The sequence below is a fragment of the Dysidea avara genome, chromosome 6 (genome assembly GCF_963678975.1).
Source record: "Dysidea avara chromosome 6, odDysAvar1.4, whole genome shotgun sequence".
NCBI classification, from domain to species: Eukaryota; Metazoa; Porifera; class Demospongiae; order Dictyoceratida; family Dysideidae; genus Dysidea; species Dysidea avara.
Window position 1 is genome coordinate 11,024,655 of NC_089277.1, and position 23,045 is coordinate 11,047,699.

Here is a 23,045-nt window from a genome sequence, read left to right on the forward strand (position 1 = left end):
CAAATAGTTGTATTCTGTGAATGCTATCCCACATCAGAATTCCACACCAGCAGGTCTCAACTAGTACCTCACTGGCCCAGTTTTGCACTTGCAACATGTCTACCAATAACAGACACTCCCACCCACTCTGTCAGTGATGTCATCAAACAATAATACAGTGTCAACAACAATTATTGTGTTATTCTGGTCCATCGTTTATTCTGCATATCCAAATTGCTCCAATTTCTGGTTGACTTCAGCCAACTCTGCTTTAGACTCTTGTTTAGCCTTCTCTCTTAGTCTCTGTACAAATGACAAGAAGTACAAACACAATAAAATTAAAACATTTACATGTTGGGTACATCTCACATGTGAACAGTTGAGACAGAATTTTCCATTTCCCAACAAAACCGCAATAACATTATGTAGGGAATTTCCAATGTAAAAATTCTAACATCTTCAAAATAATTTGCTAACTGCTGTTACATGTTGGACTAACTCTCATTCGAATACAGCTGTAGTGGTGATAAATTCCCTTTATCGCCACTGCAACTGTATTCAAGTGAGAGTTAGTTCAACGTCAGCCAATTATTTTGAAGATGTCAAATTTTTACATTGGAAACACTACATTATGTATACACATAACCTTCAGTATTCATTGCTTCATCTTGTCTATGTTACAATTAACCATCAAACTGTCCCAACTGCCATATGGCAGATCGATCTATATAGTAACTTATATTACATGCTGAGTAAAATGTCGACTTTGCTACAACTTGTTTGTGTGTTTAATGCAGTGCACTTATCCTGAAGTCCTCATACCCACAGAGTCCCAATTACTGGGGTAAAAATACGAATCCCTAGTGGATATATACTTGCATGAGAGCTACACCTCCTTCATACTATCCCAGTGTTTTCAACTCAGGTTGGCACTTGTTCACACTACTGCATCTGACAATAGTGTGAGCACTGAATAATAATTAGCTAAAACAAGTGCACCAGCTTTTGATTATTTAGGCACTTAAAAAAGGCACTAGACTTGTAGCAAGGAAGTGTAGAACCAGCTGAAATAAGTTGTACAATGTTATAGCCACAATGTTTAAGCTAGTGGGTGCTCCTTTCACCAGGAATGTTAACATGTCGTAGAGCGTAACTGTCACAAAGGCTACCAGAGCTATGGTACATTGCAGCCATTTGAAGAGCAGCTTTAGAGCATACAATATACTAGCAGTGTGGCCAACAGAAGCCAGTTATATATTATTAACTAGAGTTGGCCAGCTCGGAATGCATTCACACTGAATCCTATCCCCAGCCAACTCATGCCAGCCCACCTCTCCTTGTCACGGCTTGATTGATTCACACTGCAATTTGCCGTGCTGTGCTCTACCTGGGTTAGAAGGTAGTGTGAATGGAGTGTTACATAATCATGGAAAAGGTCTCATCTTGAAAGATTAGCTTTGTTAGCTATTCGAGTTGCTAATTGTGTCTATCATTAAGAAGAAATGAAAGAAGACAATCTGTAAAAATGGGAACAGTTACACAAGCTACTTTCTGAATAGATGTTCATTGGACACGATAGTGGAAAACTTGCTTATTTTGTGTGGATAGCCCATTATCACATAATGGCTAAGGAATGTTGTGGTTAATAATTACAATTATGCACCATATGGTATGCTTCACAAAGTATTGGGAGTAAGGTAAGAAGTGTATACCAACTTTATGCTAACAACCTGAAGGTTACAACATTCTCTGTCATAGTGAGGTAAATGGCCATTTTCTGTTACTAGTGATCCTCTATGCTTATAACAGTAATACCTTGCTTCTGGAAAGATGCAAAATTCAAAACTTAAGATATCACTACCAGTTGATGCAATATCATTAATTTCTCAACCATGACACAGTGTATCTTTCCAATTTTCACGTCATCAGTGATTGTTACAAAAGTAGGTTCGAATAAACAGAATGGTTTGGGCTCCCGGGAAATGTAAACATCTTAGTCCGATGGGCTTTAATACACTATTTCAACAATGATATTCATTGCCACAGAATAATAATACACCCAAACAAGCCATCACAAAATTAACGTAATTTATGACACACTATATAATGAACAATGATGACCTCACAAAGATTTCAACACTACCATCATCAAGATAATGTGTACATAAAGTAATGGCCATTTACATGGTGGATGAAACCAGGTGGCACTTATCGGTTTCATAGGGAAGTACATCAGATAAGCAAACAGTACATTTCTTTTTTGTTTCCTTTCACCATGCAGGCATATAACTGTGTATAAGGCCTACACTTCAATCCTTAATATAAGGTGATGGGCACTATAAAGAACAAAAGTCAGGAAGACATCCTGGTTAAACACATGTACAAATTGATTGTGGGGCACGGAATAAAAGTTTTTATTCTAAACATTTATCTAAATATTATAACCTTTTATATAGGGTTATACACTGCTCACTTTGTAGCAACTCTGTCAAGTACCCAATCACAATGGTTGAATACAAGGTGGTGAGCTTTTAATAGAATGCACACAAAACTACCACTCTAGAACTAATGTCTAATACACTTTACTACACAATTGCTACAAAACTACTGCCATACTTGCATATACCAACTGCCATTTGTGAGTAAATGCCCAAAATTATTAGAATTATGCTGTACTAAGATGAAACATTTGACCTTTGAATTTATTGTGAACATGCTGGGAGGACGATGATTAAGTGAGTTAAGGAAGAATATACCACTTTAGCATGGGCATTCAAAGGTACTGCTCAGTGTTTACCTCACATATTGCCCGGGCAATATCATGGGAAAGCAGTTTGCCAATGACTTTGATACCCAGCCAGTTCAAAGAAACGATGCACTTTTGACTCATTATATTTAGCGACATAGGGCTTTGTATTGTGTGACTCATTTTTGTAGTAGTTGCTAAGCTGAGTATATTTGCTAAGATAGACTAGTTGGTTGTTACTAAAGGATAATGAAGGCACAAAATAATTGTTTGGGCAATCGTGGATGCGTATTTCCATCCGCATTTGAATAGACCATGAAACAGCAAAGCTACTACTACGCTGAAATAGGTTAGTAACTTGCAGTCCTAAGTACTTAACTTAATATAATAACTTACTTACTGTCCCAATAGCGAAGTTAGTTGGCTTAACTTAGTACTAAAATGATAACAATATAAACTCCATCCCACAATCGCAAGTTTTCTAACATTGCATGTTGAGGGGCATAGCAACATATTAATGAGATTTTAACGTATGGATAACGTTCTGATGGCTATTAGCCCACGCTATTTGTTCTTCAGATGCTACTGTATAAAACAAACAGGATGAGTTCTCAGTAGTTCTTTCACCTATTAGGTAAGTACGTCCCAAGAGATATATATCACTTATATCATGGCTGCTTGGTATTTGCTGATATTATACACCCGCAGCCCTCGGGCTTTGGGTGTATATATCAGCAAATCCCTCGCAGCCGTGGTATAACTATTAATTAAAAGGGAGTATAGATATTCTAGGATATACTTTATAGTGCTTCACTCTTTTTAAAGCCCACCCTATTGGAAGCAAGTATAGTAGAAAGTCAGAGGAGGGTGGAAGCAGTTTAAGTGCTGTAAAAATTAATTACGCAAAATGCTCGTTTTCTGCAATTAACCAAACCGTGTGGATGGTGTAATGAAGTGTGGCATCATTGTCTTGTTGAAGAATATACATACCTGGTTAGCACAAGCATACTATGCGTGAAAGTGCTTAATCAGTTTTGCCCTGAAAATTTAATGATTTTACAAAACAAAGTACATAATCGTAATGTTTACACGGAGTACAATCTAAATATCTAATGCTCCCCACTGTTCACTAGTTTTGTATTGCGACTATAAAGGCTTATGTGAAATTCTAAACAGAGGTAGCTATGCAATTAACATAATATTTTCGAGCCCTCCTCTGGTAGAAAGAACTTGTAGTTTTGTAACAATTATGTAGTGATATAGTGAATGAAGACGCAGTATTACTGTTACGAGAAACATGTCAAACAACAAAATATGGAGCTATAAACGTGACTCTAGCACCCCAGACATACACAATTCCATATAATGCACATCACTAGGTAGCCTTATTTTATGGAATTAGCAAACTTGGTTATGTACATAGCAACAGCACTTGGGAACACAACTGCTACATATATTGTATATACTAGTACTACGTAAATATAAGTCGCTAGGCAAGTCACATCATAAACCAACAACATATTGGCATAATTGATTACACAACCAAACACAGCACCTACAATATAGTAGCTACTAAAATTTTGGCATTTACAATTAAACAGTAATCTTTGATGACACTGATCAAAGATCAGTGATTTCCTGGGCAGATATGCGTGCAGTTCTTCATTAAAGTAATACTTCCTTACCAAGAGATGTTTCTTTCTTTCATAGTAGATACTTGACTTTGCTTTTCTCTTCTCCTCTAAAGTCTTCAACACATCCTGGACAGAACAACAAAAACGAATAAAATCAGTCAAGTAATACACAATACTTAACAAGAAGTCATGAAAAATTTACAAGAAAAATGTCTGCATAGATGGTGACTGGAAGAGACACAGTGACTGTCACCCCAGTGAATAGAACACACTGTTACTGTCACGAGAGTTTAGCACGTCAAACAACATAACAGGGAGCTGTAAACGTGACTCTAGTACCCTCGTACACAATGTTTTTATATAATTCCTACCTGGTATTTCCATCCAACTTCGTGAGATAGGCGACCCACAAGGCAGTACTATTGGTAGACAAATTATATTGGTAACCATTTTAACATGGTTAAATCTCACCTTTCTTTTTGGCTGCAGCTTGAGAACTCTAAGAGCTGATGGAACAACCATTCTCTTTTGCTGTGAAACAAGACAGATTCACACAAATTACATCAAGGATTGGGCAGAGTTTGCCTATCTGCCTACTGTTTGAGCGTGAAGACCTATTCTTTTATTATTGATTTATATTATTTAAAAAATTGCAAAAGGCTAATAATTAATATTAACCTTGTCATAAGGAGCTGGGATGCCATCATACACTCTCAACCTGTTCATTGCTTCTTCACCTCTTGCTGTTTTATGTGGTACCATGCCACGTACCACACGCCAGAAGATGCGGCTTGGTGCCCGAAAGTGGAATGGACCACGAGCTGGTTTAACATTGCAGCGTTTTCTCAGGAAGTCAAGGTATTTTACTAAAAAAGAAAACACCAATTCACAGAATAATAAGACAGAGATATATAAACTGTACGGGTTGAGTGCATACATAAATGCATAACGCACGCAAAGCCAACGCGCGAATGCATTAGAATACACATGACCTACATTTGTTTCTGTAGAAGCTTCCACTGATGTTGATTGCCTCACATCTTACCACTACCACGCGTTGTCCTATGAACAATTAGAACTCTAACAACAATTGTGATACTTCCGACGCCATGTGTAACCACAAACACATTCATTTGCCGTCTACACAAATTCTCTGCACTGAAACTCACCGCTAAGTACTGCTTTGGCGATTATGGAAGCAAGTCGACCCAACAGATGACCAGCGCCGTCTATCACAATTTGCTGGAACGATAAAATACAACACAATGATCACCGATTGGTGAAAAATCACAAGCGTAGCTATCAATAAGTTACCGTAACACCACAATAACATTAAATTCTATCCTATAACTGTGTTACAGAACACTGCTAACTCACTAACCTTCTCAAATCCCATCCTAAGACGACAAAAACCTGGCACATGGACTAAAAGAGTGTGCGCATGCGCTGATGTTTCTATACGCGTGCGTTTCACAACACGTGGTAAATTATTTTGCATTTCAGTGAATTACTGCTGTGGAATTTGCCGTTAGTTTCAAAGTAGTATGTGGGCCCATAGATAGTATATACTATCTATGGTGGGCCATAGAGGAAGAATTCAGCAACTGGGATCTTCGTTATAAGTTTGAAACAGCTACTAGAATAAAGGGGCGTGGCCACATTAATTATTTTGTAATTACGATTTAATAAGATTATATACAACAGTTGTAAGTCCTCTGCTCAGTGAACAGAAAAACCCCGGTGAGTTAAAAGAAACTGAACACATTGCCTGAAGTCTTTGCCGGTGTCTGTGAACCTGCAAATGTGAATGAGAAATCTTCTTGTGTACCTGATGTCGAGGCAGGACTACCAAAACATGACATGCCACCACCAACTGCAGAGCTAGTTTCACTATTAGCTGCCCCAGGTGAGGTAAATGAAAAACCAGGAGAAAATCCAGACACAAGTGGTTCACTAGTCAATTGTAAACCAGTAGATATACCTTCTAGTTGGCTACTGTTGTTCTGGCCAAAACCAGTGAAGAAGTTAGACTGAGGAGGCTGCTGCATCAGACCCGCACCAAATGCTGGCATGTTGAAAGTTGGAATATTTGCAGTGAGAGAACTGTCTGACAGAGTAAACTCAGGCTGTGATTGCTGACTTTGTTGTTCCTTTTGTTGGTATAATTGACTATTTTCCTGAGATGGCATTTCAACTATCGGTTGTTGATCCTGGAAGGTAATCATGTTACTACTGCCCATCACTTCGATAGCACCTGCGTCACCTTGGTCCCCACATTGTTCTTGCTGGCTAATAACATCTTGTGATACCTGTAACACATTAGCTTCATCTTCTGAAGCATATCCAGCTGAAACTAGCTGAGTTTTCCGTGACGCAGCTGTCTGCTTTAGAAATTCATTCTCTTCACCAATTTTCTGTATGGTTTGGTAAATTTCTTTTGACTCTGTTTTCTTATTAGTAATGTCAACTATAAGAGTAGCTACCTTGACATACCAATCTGTCCACCTTGGCTTTGCTCCTCCATTACTGTTCACTTTGTTAGTATACTGGCTAAGTGTCTTCTCTAATGCCTCTCGTTTCTGCACAAGTGACAATTTCTTAGTTGTCAACTCTTCAACTACTTGACAAAGCCTCTTGACCTCTCTAGCCTTTGGTAATTCATTATATTTCTTCTCATAGTCTTCCCAAATTGCTTGATACTTTTCTAGATGCTTTTTATGTTCCTCAGCCTCTTGGGCTGTGGCCCTTCTCATGTTGTCTAGTTTAACCTGGAGTACTTCAATTTGTTGGTTTAATTGTTGATTGCTTTTCTTCATTGCTTCAATCATGGCCACACTCTGTGTTAACTGTTTGTGTAGACGCTTTACTTCTTCCTCTATCCTTCGACTAGATATTTCTACTTCCTTTATCTGCTTGGGCCTGAGCTCGAGTTCTTTCTTGAGCACTGCAGTCTGTTGTTTCTCTTGTTCAATGGCTTTAATCACCTGTTTGTTCTCGAATTCTGTTTTCTGTAACAGTCTTGCCAATTCGGTAGAATAATCCTCATCTTGAATGCTGCCTAAATCCTTCGGGGACCTTTCTCGAGCCATTTCATTCCACAATTTAACCGCCTACAGCAGCTGCACAATTAATGCGCTTGCGCATAATATCACGTGTGTGGTATTCTATTAAACGCGCATTCGATGAGTGATAGACGAGACGTTCCTTTGTGGACATGTGAAGATGATTGGCGTCTAGTGTACAGTTGGTTATACAGTGATAACTTTGAGGTGGCTAAAAAGGGATGCGCTAGAGTACAAGCATGGAAGGCGCGATCAACTCGACCAGCGATACCATTCCCTATAGAAAGCACCTCAGAATTAGTGGAGTGTCGTATAGCAGAAGTTGGTGCTGTGAATAACCAGCCAGTACTCCAAAAAGCCTATGCTATGGCCATCACAAGGTAAATACCAGTTTTCTGTTAAATAACTGTGATATGCACATGGCTTAATTACAATGTTCAGATTCGTCAATGGAGTGTATGAACTACGATATGAACGTTGCAAGTTGAAGGAACCTGTGTTTGCAGCATTACGTGAGGTAAGACAATGTGTTACTATACGTGTGTGGACACAAGTCACTTCACAGATGAGAGTGCCATCCTGGATTGTCACAGCGAGACATTCAGCCACACATGCCAGTATGCCATCACTGACGGTACTCAAAGCTGCAGTTGAGTTTGCTCTGAAGTGGCTCAGAGAGAACTACTGGGAGAAACAAGTGATGTTAATTTCAGTTGGTAAGTGGTTTGAAGATTGAAATTTCTGCCACCAATGTTGTTGTTTTTTTGTTGTTTTTTTCCACTGAACTGAATGAGTGTGAAGCATCTGTGGTTATTGTGAGCGTGGTGGTGAATAGCCCATTTTCACACAAGAGCTAAGGAATGTGGTGGTTAATAATTGTGATTGTGCAACATCCGGTGTCCTTTAAAATGTATTGAAGCCTATGGGAGTGAGGTAAGAAATCTTCACGGGAGCCTAAACTGTACCATTTATTCTTATTATGAGAACGAAATTGTAATCTTCAGGTTGTTAGCATCACGATGGTATATAGTTTGTGAAGATTCGCTGTGTTGTAAAGCGGAAAGAAGCGACTTTAGCATGGCAGAAGACTCTAGTGACTTTGTTTTCAGCATGTAGAAAGTCTACTTAGTGAGATAAACTTTGTTACTATGTTTCTACAAGGCTGGGAACAGCGCTATGCAAAATTTTATCGCTGAAATAGGCAATCTTTCATCGCTGTGATTCTATCAATACTAGGCGATTATTTCGCCTGTTACAGTAGGTTTAGTGGCCATGTTTTGTTGCCTAACGATCCTTTATACATCCTCTATATTTATAAGAGTAAAAATACCTCAGATTAGGAAAGATGCAGTCTTTAAAACTTAACATATCACTACCATTTGACACAAGATCGCTGATTTCTCGATCACAACACAGCGTATCTTTCCAATTTTCACGTCATCGTTGTAGTATAGTGGCTGCTATAAAAGTACGTTCTTATAATAAGAATAAACGGTATGGTTTGGGCTCCCGTGAAGTGTAAAGACCTTAGTCCCATAGGTTTCAATACACCTCCCAAAGGACACCGGATGTTGCGCAATGTGTAATAAATTAGTATTCATTACCATACCGTGAATACTTTAGCTTGCGTGGAAATGGACTATTGCTATTAATATTGTTTGGTATTGTCAGTACATGTCCAAATTTACCATAAATTTTTTCCGTGTCCTGCAGTTTCATACTATGTGGAGCTCAACATAGGAACATCCTTTACCTTCCCCCGAATTTGAATCTTATGGTAATCCTCTATAATTCAACAGCTCCACAGCTTAGACATTGATCTCATACACTTGAGAATTGATTTGCTACTGCACTAATTTGCATGCTGTAGTGAAGAATGTTTGAGAATGTTCAAAAGCGTTTATCCTTCTGAACCAGCAAATCATATAAAACCGAGCAAAAATATACAGTATAATTGATAGTACTTATGCTCAAAGGTTGTTTTCATTTGTTAACATAGTGACACAGTTGAAATTCCAATGATACTCCACCCTCTGTTATCAAGTTCCTCAGATCTAGACACAAGAGTTATCCTCTCAGTCATGCTCTTTTAAATATAACAGTGCTGCTCTTGCTAGTGTGATATGTTTGAACATACTTCCTCGTGTCTAGGTTGTTCATAGTTGAATGAATTTTGCTACACTGCATGGAAAGGAAGCTGCATGCATTCACTTGTTACGGACGTATTTTAAAACTTCATTCACAGTTTCGGATACTGCTTTATCCCTCCAAGGCTTCATTACCATGAATACAAGTACACAGAAAAAAATTGGAATTTTCAACTTTCAACTAGAGTAGGGACCATAGCACATCAATAAAAAGTACTGAAACAAGCTGGAGTAGTGCACGATATTAATCGCAGTAAAACAATTAAGAAGTGTCATATCCCTACTGCGCTCTAATATCGTGCACTACTCCAACTTGTTTTAGTGTTTTTTATCGATGTGCTATGGTCCCTACTCTAGTTGAAAATTCCAAATTTTTCTGTGTACTTGTTTGTCAACTTTTTTTGTAAATCATTATTATGGCTGGTGAACCCACGCATACCACATCTGAATGGTGCTGCGCGCCTGAATTATTGTCTGAAAAGTGAAGTATCCATTACACTTCGTTGTCAGCCATGTTCAACCCATTATGTAGCATTCGAATCAAGAACTGTTTGAAAAGCACCTCTACAATCCACACATACCAAAAGAAAGAATGCTATGGTGCTGCGCGCCCCAGTTATATCATTTATCTTCTGAAAGATGAAGTATCCATTACGCTTCGTTGTCTGCTATGTTCAGCCCGTTACACAGCAGTACGAGTCAAGAACTGTTTGAAAAGCACCTCTGCTATCAAATAGCTACTATGACAAATACGGACGATTTCCGTTACATAGGGAAACCATCACGTGCATTGCCAAATCGACACTTTTCGCTGTCAGCAAAGATGAATGGGACACAAAGGAGGACACTGGTAAGTCCGTACTGCCGTATGCCAAAAGACACCTGTCTGGCCAAAGCAACGTCGAACGGTGAAAAGTCAAGCCTGTAGCCTTAGCCGTTATTGAGTTACACTTGTCTGGGGGCATCATTTACTCAGTCATTCAGTCAGTAGAAAAATCCGTTAAATAAAATATTTTTAAAATTCCGTAGCAACTTGTTGAAAGCGTTTCGGGTCTATCTGAAAGCTTGTTTGGGCTTAGTTTTACCTAACCAATACTGCCTCATCGTCGTCAGAGGAAATTGATGTTGTTTTTGGGTGATATTATTTCATGGGCCACGCCTACTCCTTTGTGTTCCCTACTATACAGTACTGTCGTACTGTATGATTGATTGACATGATAAATAATTAAGTTGCACAAGTATGTTCGTCCTCGTGACAGCTGACATTTTATTATTATTTCTGGTGTAGTTACAGTAATTATACCAAAGTGTAGGAGCCTGTACTACAGTGTACACCCTAATAACCATCAATTATGTTCCTTATTTATTGACCCAACATTAGTAACAAAACTTCAAAGCTTTAATAACCATTCCAAAAGAAGCTTCAAAGGGTGTATTGTACTGGACTATATTAGACACTCTTGTCTCTCTCTATTATTATACACTGTAATTTTCCACGTTTGTGTGGCAGCATAAATACTTTTGTATACCAAATGTTTTATTCCACATTGCTGATTGAGTCTACCAGGTTTTTAAATAGAAGGCATGGCCATAATTATGAAATCTGGAAATCACATGAATTGCCATTCTGCCATTTTGTAGTGTAGTGCATTGTCTGTGCCTTGAGTAGCTATAACTTTCAGCAGAATTTCGTTGTATTCCACCACTTTGCTTTGACCCACTCAGAAGTGGAAGGAGCGTTCTGTTCAGGAGTTGAAGGAGTTTCACTTGGGAGGATCCATTAGCTATGGAAGCAAAGGTTGAGTGGTGTATTTACAGCTATGCCTATGCCTTGGGCTCTACCAAAGAACTCTGACACAGTACCTGAGATATTTGGGGGTATGCAAGGTCATAATACTCTAACAGAACCGTCAAATATGAGTTGTAGAACTTTCCATACAATCTTGTTTAGGTACAGCTTCTGAAGTTGTAACCCTGTTACTGTTTCTTGATTTTTATTCTGATCTTTTGTGGGTATCACAGAAACTCAATGGCAGTTTGGGAAAACTGTACGTACGTTAATCATGATCACCTTCTGTTGGTGTTGAAACTGAGAGCAGGAATTCCTGGTAAGGAGTTGGTTTGTACGGTGCTAAGAGTGTCACAGCTGTTTGTTCCATGAGTTGGACAGATGTTATGTGGTATGGAGAAATTGATTATGTGGTGTGATTAATTATGAATATATGTTACAAGACAAGGGCAACATGTATAATTGAATGCTCTGAAGTGTTTATATCATGGTGGTGTTTATATCATGGTGGTGTGTTAAACTGCCATTAGTGAATCACATGTAATTAACCTAGGTAATTACATGTGATTCACTAATGGCCCATGTAACCCATGGCCCAGGTAACCCATGTAATTGTCCACTAATATCACAGAGAGTCATGTTATGATTTATACTATTGTGAACCTCTACAAGCCATTTAACGCCCAGATGATACATACTGACATGACAGATTCTTGCAAATGTTTGTGTTTCTATTAAAAACACTTTTCACTAAGTGACATAATTTGCTGCTCCAATGTTAGTCCTACTATTGTGGGGATCATACACTCATCAAATATTGAACCTGACAATCATCAAGATAATTAAGATTGATAAAAGTACATACCTATGGTGTATGTAGTCTTGTATTTGGATGCATGCGTAATGTGTACACATGTTGTTAACAATAATTTTACATTTGGTCACCTAATAGGGAAAAGTCATGATGCTAAGAATTGTATTCTCACTACAACCATATAGCATATCAGTCAGCCAAAAGCCCAAAACTGATGTAATCCTTCTCTACTTACTGGCTACAAGCTTCGGTTGACCTGGGAATGGGGTCATGTAGTACAAGAAACAGGAGACAGGGATTGCAACCTCGACATTTACAAAAGAAAGGTTGCCCTTCTAGAGTATTTGATTGTTCTATTAGAGTATCTCAATACTGTATATCCCTGGTAGGACAACTGAATTTTTTAGTAGCCATAGCCCCACCCTTGTATACCACTCAATCACAGCTTCCATGGTTAATGGATCCTCCCAAGTGAAACTCCTTTAATGTCTCCACAGAACGCTTCTTCCCTTTCTGAGTATCATAACTGGTTGTGAAGGGGCGGTTGTAATACTATAGCAGTGTCGTACCTGTGGTCACAGCACCAAAAATGATATGTGATTCTGCATAGTAAGATCAGGTTCTCCTTAGGATCAGCAAGCTGGAGAGGGATTCGACTAGACACACATACACTTAGAACCCACTATTGAAGCTCTAAAGACATGTGATCATGTATGCAACATTACAACTATTATATAAGTACAGGTTCACTGTTCCAGCGTCGTGACATCCTCCCGGAGGGCAGAAAGGACTCTTGCCCACTCTTTCATCTTCACCATGGCTCTTTGGGCTGATGGTCATTGTGGTCAGGCACTTGTTAATGACATAGGAGTAGGACTTGCTGATGACTCTGTACTTGCAGTATCAACTTCTTCCTGGTGGCTCTGTGTTTTCTTAGTCTTAGGTTGTGCTGTGACATTGAGTTCCAAGGGATACAGCCTTGTAACTGGTCGATTGGTAAGTCCAGTAGCAGTGCGTAGCGTTACTACTCGTACTATTCCATCTCCTCCTGTAATCAGATCTTCAATAACCTCCATCTTCCAAGTGGTATGGAGTGTGTCATCATGGATAAGTAATACATCCCCTGTCTTGACTGATGTACTGTTGTTGCCAGTAGCTCTATGAACTTCCCTTAAGGATGTTAGATACTCATGACACAATCGTTTCTGGAAACTGTAGAATGTTAGCAAGTACCTTGGCATTACCACAAACGTAGGATCAATCAGTTCATCATCATCTGCTGTTTCATGAGGGAGGCATGTTATCTGTCTTCCATGTAGCAGGTGGGCGGGTGTCAATAGCTCTAATTCTCCCTGTTCAGATGACACAAATGTCAACGGTCGGTCATTAAGTGCTGCTTCTATTTCCACAATGACAGTCTCTAATGTGAGCAGTGATACGTGTCGTCTCCCAAGCACCTTCTTAAGTGCTGACTTTGTATGTCCCACCATCTGTTCCCAGAACCCACCCCACCATGGGCTCTCTTGGGGATAAACTTCCTGGTAACACCTCCCTTACCCAACTCTCTCTTCACTTCTGGTGACAGCATTAGAGAATGTAGCTCATCTGCAGCAGACAGATAAGTGGAAGCATTGTCTGAGACCATTATAGTTGGAAGTGATCGTCTTGCTGCATATTTGCGAAATGCCAATAGAAAGGTCTCTGTACTGAAATCTTGAACAATCTCTAAATGGAGCGCACAAGTAGTTGCACACGTAAGCAAACACAAATAGACCTTAATTTCCTCTCCTCCATGTCGTACATACAATGCTCCACTGAAGTCCACTCCTGTGTAGGTAAATGGATGAACATTCTGTGTCCGTATAAATGGTAGTGGTACAGGATCTGGTTCAGGATATAGATTACCTGAAACTTTACGGTAGATGACACAGTTGCGCAGCAGAGACTTAATGATTTATCTAGCAGCTGGAATCCAATAGGATTGTTGCAAGGCTGTCAAGGTTGCACCTGTGTCTAAGTGGCATAATGTCACATGTATGTCCAGAACAATCAGTGAGGATAGAGGGTGTTTGAATGGTAAAAGATTGGTTAGCTCACTAAGTGGAGCATTGTGGATGCGTCCACCACATCATAGATATCCTTTAGAGTCCCGGAATAGTCGAAGTTGCCTGACAAGCATGATGCGGCTAGCAATCTGAACTAGGTTAGCAATTTCTCTCCAGTACACTATTTGTTGGGTATCTTTGATCCATAGCAATCTTGCTGAGACAAGTTCTTCAGCACCAACAGGTCCAGTCTGGCGTTGCACTGGGAAGATTCTCAAATTTCCTACAAAGCAAAGAACATAATTATGCAGTTACAGTAAGTAATTTACTAAGTGTGCTGTAGGGGTTTATTGAGATGACACAATGAAGTCCAACATCAGGCTGGTCTGGAGCTGATGGAACAAACTCTGTAGCAGTTGCTGCTGCTACAAGTAGTGGAGATAAACGTGGTTGTTCTCAGGATGGCCATAATGGTGGTGTGTTGAGCCAGTCTGGTCCATGCTGCCACAGCTTTAAAGACATCAATACTTGGGTAGTTGTGCCCCTAGACAGGAGATCTGCAGGATTTGCAAGTGTGGGACAATATCTCCAATTGGTATTTGGTAGGCTTGTCTGAATCTCAGTGACACGATTACGTACAAATGTTGGAAGTTGTTTTGTACTGTTGACCCAGTGCAGTACAATCTGGCTGTCAGATCAGATAAATGTTGGTGGGTCTTGCAATGGAATGTGTGTCACAACATAACATAACATGTTAACCTTGTGGCAATCAGTGCAGCCATCAATTCCAGACGTGGTAAAGTGAGTTGCTTCAGGGGTGCAACACAACTCTTCACTAAGACAAATGAGACTTGGTCTTCGTCAGTAATAAAGATGATAGCTCCGTAAGCCTTCTGACTTGCATCAACAAAGCAGTGGAGTGTAGGTTGGGTGGGAGGAGCTGGAAAGTAGCACCTCTTGACAGAAAATTCTGAACATTCAAATCACTAGCAATTTCTGTCCACTCCTTACATAGGTCGTCAGTCAGTGGCTCATCCCAGCCAACCTTGTGTTGCCACAGTGCTTGTAAAAAAATCTTGGCTTGATCTACTACTGGTGAGATGAATCCCAAAGGGTCAAATATCTTAGCTGTAGCTTGTAGGACTTCTCTCTTAGTAACCAAGTGGTTGTAGGGTTTTGCCACCAGGGAAAGTAAATCAGTGGTTAGGTTTCACCGCAGACCCAAAATGTTGACATTGTTGTGATCATCTGCGGTGTTGTATTGAACAGCACTGGCCTTGAGTACATTACTGTTAGAGGACTGGCTGCGGAGGTTAAACTGTGCACTAGACCTAATGGCTCTTGCTTCTTTGTAATAGTCTATAGCTGCACCCTCTGTGTCACAACCAGTAATGATATTGTCAACATAAAGATTACTTTGCATGTCTCGAGATTAGGGCTAAAACGAATATCTAAATGAAAGAGAATGAATATTTTTAGTCCAGAACAAATAATCAAATATTCTATTTACAGTGTAATACTGAACTACAGTGTATAATTATGTGTTATTTCTTATTATTTGTATTCCAAACATCATTAAAATTTGATATCTTAATAACTTCAGTAGCTAGGTGCATGGCTTTTGAAATGAAGTAGAAGTGTCTGATGTAGCTAGCTACTAGAGGTGTACCAATAAGGATTTTTCAGTTGTACTGAAATCCAATTAATCTGTACCTAAAAGAGCCGATACTGATAATACTAATCTGCATATTCTGTGAAATAAAACTACAGTAGCTACTACATGATGTATTGTTCTAATGATTTTTAGCATTGAGAAAACAGAACTGAGTGATGTAACTTTTGCTGCATAGCACAACTATACCTGGTTACCTATGGTGGTGTGGCCTCTTTTACACAACTCAGACGATTAGGCACCACAAATATTTTAATACATGCTCCCTTGTCTGGATCATTTTGATTAGTTACCAAGATGGCTGTTATACACAGATTATCAGTTTATAGTTTTCCTGTGGTGCAGTTGTAAGAATATTTTAACATTAATAGCAACACTTACACACGCAGTCGTATAGCTTCTCGTAACTTAGTGTTTTATAGAATTGCATAGAGAGGCTTTCTATTTGTTTGTAGTGAGCGAAAAGGCATTTCATTGCTGGTACTCATTTTTCCATGCAAACTACTCGGTTCACAGAGTGTTTGTAGAGACTGATAAAGATTCCTCATTACTAGTGTCTGCCATCCTTAGCTTCGATGTTTCGAATTGCAAAATTGTTTCGAACGAATTCAAATCGAATACGAATTCGAATATTCGGTATATTCGTTTTAGCCCTACTCGAGATACAGGCGTATTCTGTTGGTTGAGATGATGTTGTAGCACTGCATTAAGCATGAAAGGTGAACTAGTCGCTCCAAAGGGCACAACTTTAAAATGTTAAACATGAAACTGACTGGAGGGATTTGCAGGGTCCGATAGCCAGAAAAAAAACGAGCATCTGGGTGTAAGCGAATGTTCAAAAAGGCTTTCTCAATGTCAGCTGAGATCCCAAATTGATGAAGCCTGAAATGAATAAGGATTGAGCATAATTCATTAGAGCCTGGTACACCAATGCTCTAACTGGCTTCTTGGTTGGCAATGATCTGATTGTTGAGTTGCAGCAGCTTGGGCTTAGTGGCCAGTTTCCTTACTAGTTGACGTGTTCTATGCTCTGCCACAGAATAATTGGTAGGAAGTGGAGAGTGATGCATTCTCCAAGGAAATCTGGCTATGTATGCTCCATCAACAGCTCGTGAGACACAGGAAGTGAGGTAATTCTCTGTCATGTCGATCTTAGCTGTGTCATCACCTTGTGAAACTCCAATTGATTCTAGGTCCACAAGCATTCTAAATCAAAGTGACTTTGGGTTGGGGTGACAATCACTGAGACATTGGTTGCCATGGAGCGAGGATGCTTCTGTTGGGAGGGACCTGAAAGGAGGTATCCTAGCTTTGATTTGACTGCGGTTGGTCCATTGCCATGCACAACTTTGCCTCTGACTATGTCCCAGTAGTAATCTGCTCCTACTAGGAGTGAGATTGTGAACTCTCTGTCTGAGGCAAAGGGATGAGCCAATTGAAGGCCTTGGAGGTGTGGAAGCTGTGAGAAGTCAAAGCTGGTACAATTCTGTAGTGGTGTTGCAATGAATGGCACTACAAGCACAGATATTTGTATTTCTTCTCCACTCCTTGTGAGCAAGGTAATCATGCTGACATTGAGTTGACGACTTGTTGGGTGCTTGGTGCCAAATGGTGAGATAGTGATAAGTTCCTTTGAGTAGGGGTGGAGCTCTAGAATGCTTGCTAGTTCTTCGGTAACAAAGGACCTTTGGGACCCTTCATCCAGTAATATATTGGCTTCAGCATATCTGTTTTGGTTTGTGACTCTTGCTATAGCTGTTTTAAGAAGGCAGACATTGTTATGCTAGGGAGGGAGGGTCACAGAGTATGCTCCAGTAGGTTGAGTGGCTGGCTGAAGCTGAGGAGCAGCTTGATGTTGAACAGCAGATGTAGGCTGTACTCCAGATGAGCAGAGGTCACAGAGTGTACACCAGCAGGTTGAAGTTGGGCAGGGGCTGTCAAATTCTGCTGATTCAGTTGTGTCAGACTGGTCGGTTGATTAACTGTGTCACTACCCTGGTGTCCAAGTGAACAATGCACCAAAAATGATGCATGACTCTGCATAGTAAGACCAGGTTCTCCTTAGGATCAGCGAGCAGGAGAGGGATTCGACTAGACACGTGCACACTTAGAACCCACTATCGAAACTCTAAAAGACACGTGATCATGCATGTAATATTACAACTATTATATGCTATATGGTACGGGTTCATTGATCTGGCGTCGCGACAGGTTGAACCTAACTGGCTGGAGTACAATGGAAGTCTGCTGAAAGCCATCACTACCCAAGGCACAAACAATGCTTTGCACTACAAATATGGCAAGGTGGTAATTCACCTAATTTATACATTGCATAATTATCGCCACGCCCTCTTGTTAAACCTGTCTATAGCCGTATCATTGAAGCCTAGCTAAGCACCGCCATTTGGTAACTACTGTACAGTACATACTATATGTTGAGGTGGTAAATTTTCATAAAGGTATATGCTGTTGGTCTGCCCACTAATAAATGTATGTGGGAAAAGTTCATAAACAAACAGCAATTGCCATACTGCTCTGTGTAGCATGATATTAGTTTGTAATGTTAACAATTATGATTTGTTGTCACAGCTCAGGAGCACAGCAATCCTGACAGGACCAACAAGAACATGGCTCACATCAGAGAAGTACTGAAGAAACACTGGAACAACTTGTCCAAGGTACAGTACATACATGTCAGTGTGTGTAGTCTGTTTGCTTTACTCTTACATGGATGTAGCAGTCATCAAACAGCTCATAATTTTTGGGTTTGGTTATGTGGCCTTTTTTGGTTTCTCTAGTGAGTCTGGCCATTAGTCTCACTTTGGTTATAAAGAATGGTGGACCAGTCATCTGTTAACGGGACTACAATGGAATGGGGGTGGGTGTATCTCGGTTATATCGTAAAACCGCAATATTCTGATTAAACAATATCAGTATTGTCATAAATTCTTGGAAACAATATTATTGCAATTTCATAATTACTGCGGTGTTCTCCATTAGTACCAAAGTAAATATCCATATGCTTGTAGTAACCCATACTGTAAAATGGCAGGATGTCACACAACTGCTAGTGTAGCTCCAGATCCAAGAATTTCCAGGGAAAGGTTTTGAAGATCGAGATACTCTAATAGAGCAGTCACTTATGCTGTAATAGAGCATCCATGCAATATGATTTATCAATGTGGTAAGGAAATGATGCAAAGTGTTTTTTTTTTTATCAACGAAGAAATATTTCTATACTGTAGCATTATACGTGGGTGATACAAAGCTGAGTATGAGCTTCAGCTTTTTTTGGGAACAGATAGTAGGTGTGCAAAACACATCCTCATTGTATATACGTAGCAAAATTGAAGTCTGTCTGATGTCTGTATCTCCTTGCATAGTTCAGTGAACGGTATTGTGTCATGTATATCTGCAAGTTATGTCAGTTGTGTAGGCAAGCTTAAGTGTAGTCAGATGGTAGAGAAAAAAATAAAAAGAACACCGTGATAATTATAGCAATATTGTGATACTTTTCTCATGATACTGTATATCACGATAGTAAAATTTCAATACTGCCCAGCCCACACCCTAAAGTGTGGACAAGAATACTGTGTTTGTATTGATAATATACCTCTTAAATCAGGACACCTCACTAATAAGGACAAGTGTCCAAAATAGTGGGGTCCCAATGTGTATAGTGATCTTCATTCTTGTTAGCTGTTACTTGTGGATCTGCTACAATATAGGTTATTACAAGTGCTGGTAGTAGGCCAGAAAGGAGCAAGAAGTTACCAAAAATTGTTGATGAAGTCACCTCAAAAATTGCCTGTCTCTCTAAAAGGTAACTGATAAAGGATTGTGTGTTATGTAAAATGTTTCAAGACAGCTTGTAGGGAACTAACAGAACTCATTCGCGATGGGCTACTACTTGTACCAGATGTTTCGCAAGTTTCCATCTTAACAGAGTACTTCCATCTTGAAGGTAAGAAGGTACATCTTCCCTTTGATGTATAGTTAAACTTCATAACCACCCTCTAAGAATACCTAGTGCTCACTTGTGAAATGAGATAAATTATTTTGATGGTCGGCCATTGATTAATTTTAGTATATACATACCAACAAGAGTATATAATAGAAACCAAGAGTGTCAGCCCGTGATTAATGATTGTGTAAAGTAACACAGATATTTCAGTAATTGTTTGTTTACGTGAAATGGTATTTTGAAATGCGTGCATGGCAACGGGTCTTTGTTCGCCAGTTTTCTGTGTTATTCAACCAAGTATATTCAACAGTTATTGTACAAAGAAAGTTTAGTAAGGACCCAAGATAACTCCAGCTTGCTAAAACAACGGTTGCACAAACGAGTGTGTTGCCACACCTTCAGGGATCCGCTTGGCAGTGCCAGAACTTTAACATTAACCAATTCCCTTTAACGCTATCATGTTTTCACATGGTTTAGTGGCTGAATTGGGCTAACCACAGCAACCCTTAATAGCAATGAAAACGAACAATTACTGAAATATCCGTGTTACTTTATGCAATCATTAATCATGGGGTAATACACCCATTTTATACTCTTGGTTTCTATTATATACTCTTGATACCAAAATCAATGTTTAGTTGGTAAAATTTACTGTAGGGAGGCCATCAAATTTTTAAAACAGGAGTGCACTGACTTTTTTGTTGTCTTAATTTGTCTAGAGGGAAAAGCAATGTGGCTCTTAAATGTTTCAGCCTTATCTGATAAGTGCTTTTGGAGTTACAGCAATAGACAACAAGAAAAGCAAAATCAATTTGTACAGTGCTTATATGTAAAATTACAGGTGCTGGTTTAATCGATCATAAGTCTTGAGTACGGAATTGGGACACGTGTCATTCTATTCACTATAAACTGGGGCATCCACCAAGATATAGTTTTTGGCCTAAATACACCCATGCTATTAAGCAAAAGGTTGTTCAAGCTTAGAAACGACGGCGATAGAGTTACTTTTTACTGCAGACACACATAACTCACATTTGCTTCATGGTATGTTACAGAAACGAAACAAAGATATTATTACTTTCCACGAAGAGTCAAATCCTTTGGTATATTAGATATTTCTGTTCAAATCTTCCTTCACTGTTCACTGAAACAATTAAAACATGCATACAATTACAGTATTTATGTAACATGCATTTTTATCCAATTTATTTCAAATGGCATATATCTCCAAAACAGGATTATGCAAACAAGTTGAGTTTTTGCTCAACGGGTCACATCTCTTCAGGACTATACTTTTCATTCCTGATCAAACTTGAAATTCAAAATGTTTCCTTGTTTGTTTACTTTTTGTGCCCCAGCTATCAATGACGTGAAGTGGCCATTGCATTTCAACTGTGTTCAGCGTGTTACACAGCATTACAAATGAAGTACAAGAAGTGCCTTTGTAGTCACTATGGACAATATTAACTCTTGTAGCCTTAGCCATTATTGAATGTTGTCTGAAGGCATCAGTCAGTCAGGCAGTCAGGCAGGCAGTACAAAATTCCACTGAATAAAAAATTCTATAGCAACCTATTCAAAACATTTAGGGTCATATACTGAAGACTTGCTTATACTGTACTCTGTACCAATACTGCAGAGGCACCATGGAGGCTGGTTTCCAGTCAATAGTTTTTGTGAGAAAGTTCAAACCTCATATAGCAAAGGATGGTATTAAAGAACCTGGCTTTTAGAAGTAGCTCAACATCAACTTGACTTTTACTCTTACCTCTACCACTGTATGGACCTACGTATACTGTAGCTGTGTTGGAGACTTACTTGACATTCTCACTATATTAAATAAAGGAGGTCACTAAGGGAAGTTCCCATACAGTATTTATGTATTTAAGATGTACGTGGTTATATATTAATTTTCTGTTTTCATTTTGTAATCCACAGAGCCAGATGGAGATCAAATAGAACTGTTCCCCGTTTTACCTGATAAACTTCATTTCATATGGTCACGTCCTCTTGAACTAATTCACCAACACAACCCACTGTGTGTGTCCACCATATTATCAGTGTTAGTAGAAGAGGTCCATAGTAACTCTGTATCACAGCTTGTATCTACACACATGGCTGCCTGGATAGGTAGACTACTTAGTGATCAATACTCCGAGTTAACCACATCAGTTAGTTGGTTAGAACTGCTAGCAACATGTTATACTAACCCTGGGGCTTACTCGTATGCTGTCATGATAAGAGTTGGTATGAGATTGTCAGAAGCTAATCACCCATTCATGCTATCTGATCAATTTTCTCTCTTGCTGGAGTCTACCAAATTATTGTCGGAAGCTGAGAGGATTTTGCCATCAATTAAACCACAGGGTAGTTATATCTTCACCTCTCAAGATGATTATGCTGCTAAAGTGAATAAGCTAGTGAAGGAATACAATACTAGGAAGAGACCACATTATGACCACTCCAATACTAACCCATGGAAGAAGAGCAGTGGTGAATGAGGCAGTATTAGATGTGTTATGTTGTTAGAACCATGTACACAGAGATAATTCAAAAAAAATGAAAACTGATTCCAATGCATACTCATTTAGTAGTGACCACATACTGTACAGCTGTATGTCCCAACACATTAATATGTAAGACCAATTCATGTCCAAAACTGGTCTCAGTATGCAGTGGGCCATCACTTAGCAACCACCTTGTTAACAGGACCAAGGTCCCAAGTGTACTTCTATGTGCTATGCACGCATGTAAACCCCATTATGTATACACGACATCAAGGTTGTATATATTGTTTTATCTTCTGTAGTATTTGTTGATTGGACACGTGTTCCGTTGGGATTGTCTCCAGGACAGAAGCTGACTGCAAACTTTTTAGATTTACCAGATAGCTTAAATGATAAATCATCAACCGACACAATACACAATGGTATGTGGTGTTAAGTTATTTAAGTGTAGGTGTAAACCGCTTGTCAATTTTCAGGATCACTAAACTCACACCTGAGTCCTTCTGTAAACACACCCCAAGTAAAGTTACCTACTACAAGAAAAGAACACTTTGATAAAGAAGATTTAACTAAAATTCATAAATGCATGGATAATAACGCGAAAATATGATGAAACATTTTTATTGTACTGTAGACAATATTAGTGCGTATTATTTAGAGTTTAGTTTGTGTCGTTGCTATGGTTA

At 39.2% G+C, this 23,045-nt stretch overlaps 2 protein-coding genes across 3 annotated transcripts; one reads left to right on the forward strand and one right to left on the reverse strand.

Moving 5' to 3' along the window:
• Positions 1 to 134: 134 nt before the first annotated feature.
• On the reverse strand, positions 135 to 7,512 carry LOC136258935 (large ribosomal subunit protein uL13-like). Of its 2 annotated transcripts, XM_066052318.1 has the most exons (8): positions 5,741 to 5,846; positions 5,529 to 5,601; positions 5,356 to 5,421; positions 5,038 to 5,225; positions 4,831 to 4,890; positions 4,731 to 4,778; positions 4,411 to 4,485; positions 135 to 282 (listed from the first exon to the last, which is right to left on the reverse strand). In XM_066052318.1, exons 1-8 carry the CDS (start codon positions 5,753 to 5,755, stop codon positions 196 to 198), a joined length of 612 nt encoding a protein of 203 aa, XP_065908390.1. In that variant the 5' UTR covers positions 5,756 to 5,846; the 3' UTR covers positions 135 to 195. The 2 variants fall into 2 exon arrangements, 1 of the variants encoding a protein (XP_065908390.1); XR_010703128.1 differs by lacking the exons at positions 135 to 282; positions 4,411 to 4,485; positions 4,731 to 4,778; positions 4,831 to 4,890; positions 5,038 to 5,225 and having other exon boundaries at positions 5,357 to 5,421; positions 5,741 to 7,512.
• On the forward strand, positions 7,491 to 23,037 carry LOC136258933 (uncharacterized). Its single transcript, XM_066052317.1, has 9 exons — positions 7,491 to 7,801; positions 7,863 to 7,938; positions 7,987 to 8,137; positions 18,478 to 18,566; positions 19,617 to 19,711; positions 19,764 to 19,852; positions 21,791 to 22,345; positions 22,662 to 22,781; positions 22,836 to 23,037. Exons 1-9 carry the CDS (start codon positions 7,542 to 7,544, stop codon positions 22,967 to 22,969), a joined length of 1,569 nt encoding a protein of 522 aa, XP_065908389.1. The 5' UTR covers positions 7,491 to 7,541; the 3' UTR covers positions 22,970 to 23,037.
• Positions 23,038 to 23,045: the final 8 nt, after the last annotated feature.

What these genes read in the sequence shown, in the direction of transcription:
- LOC136258935 (XM_066052318.1), bottom strand. An exon ending in CGCCAAAGCAGTACTTAGCG is followed by an intron (nt 5,422 to 5,528) that starts GTGAGTTTCAGT and finishes AATTGTTCATAG; the next exon opens with GACAACGCGTGGTAGTGGTA. An exon ending in AGCTGCAGCCAAAAAGAAAG is followed by an intron (nt 4,779 to 4,830) that starts GTGAGATTTAAC and finishes GTCTACCAATAG; the next exon opens with TACTGCCTTGTGGGTCGCCT.
- LOC136258933 (XM_066052317.1), top strand. Translation starts at nt 7,542, where the DNA reads ATGAGTGATAGACGAGACGTTCCTTTGTGGACATGTGAAGATGATTGG. An exon ending in AGAGTACTTCCATCTTGAAG is followed by an intron (nt 19,853 to 21,790) that starts GTAAGAAGGTAC and finishes TGTAATCCACAG; the next exon opens with AGCCAGATGGAGATCAAATA. An exon ending in CCCATGGAAGAAGAGCAGTG is followed by an intron (nt 22,346 to 22,661) that starts GTGAATGAGGCA and finishes TATCTTCTGTAG; the next exon opens with TATTTGTTGATTGGACACGT.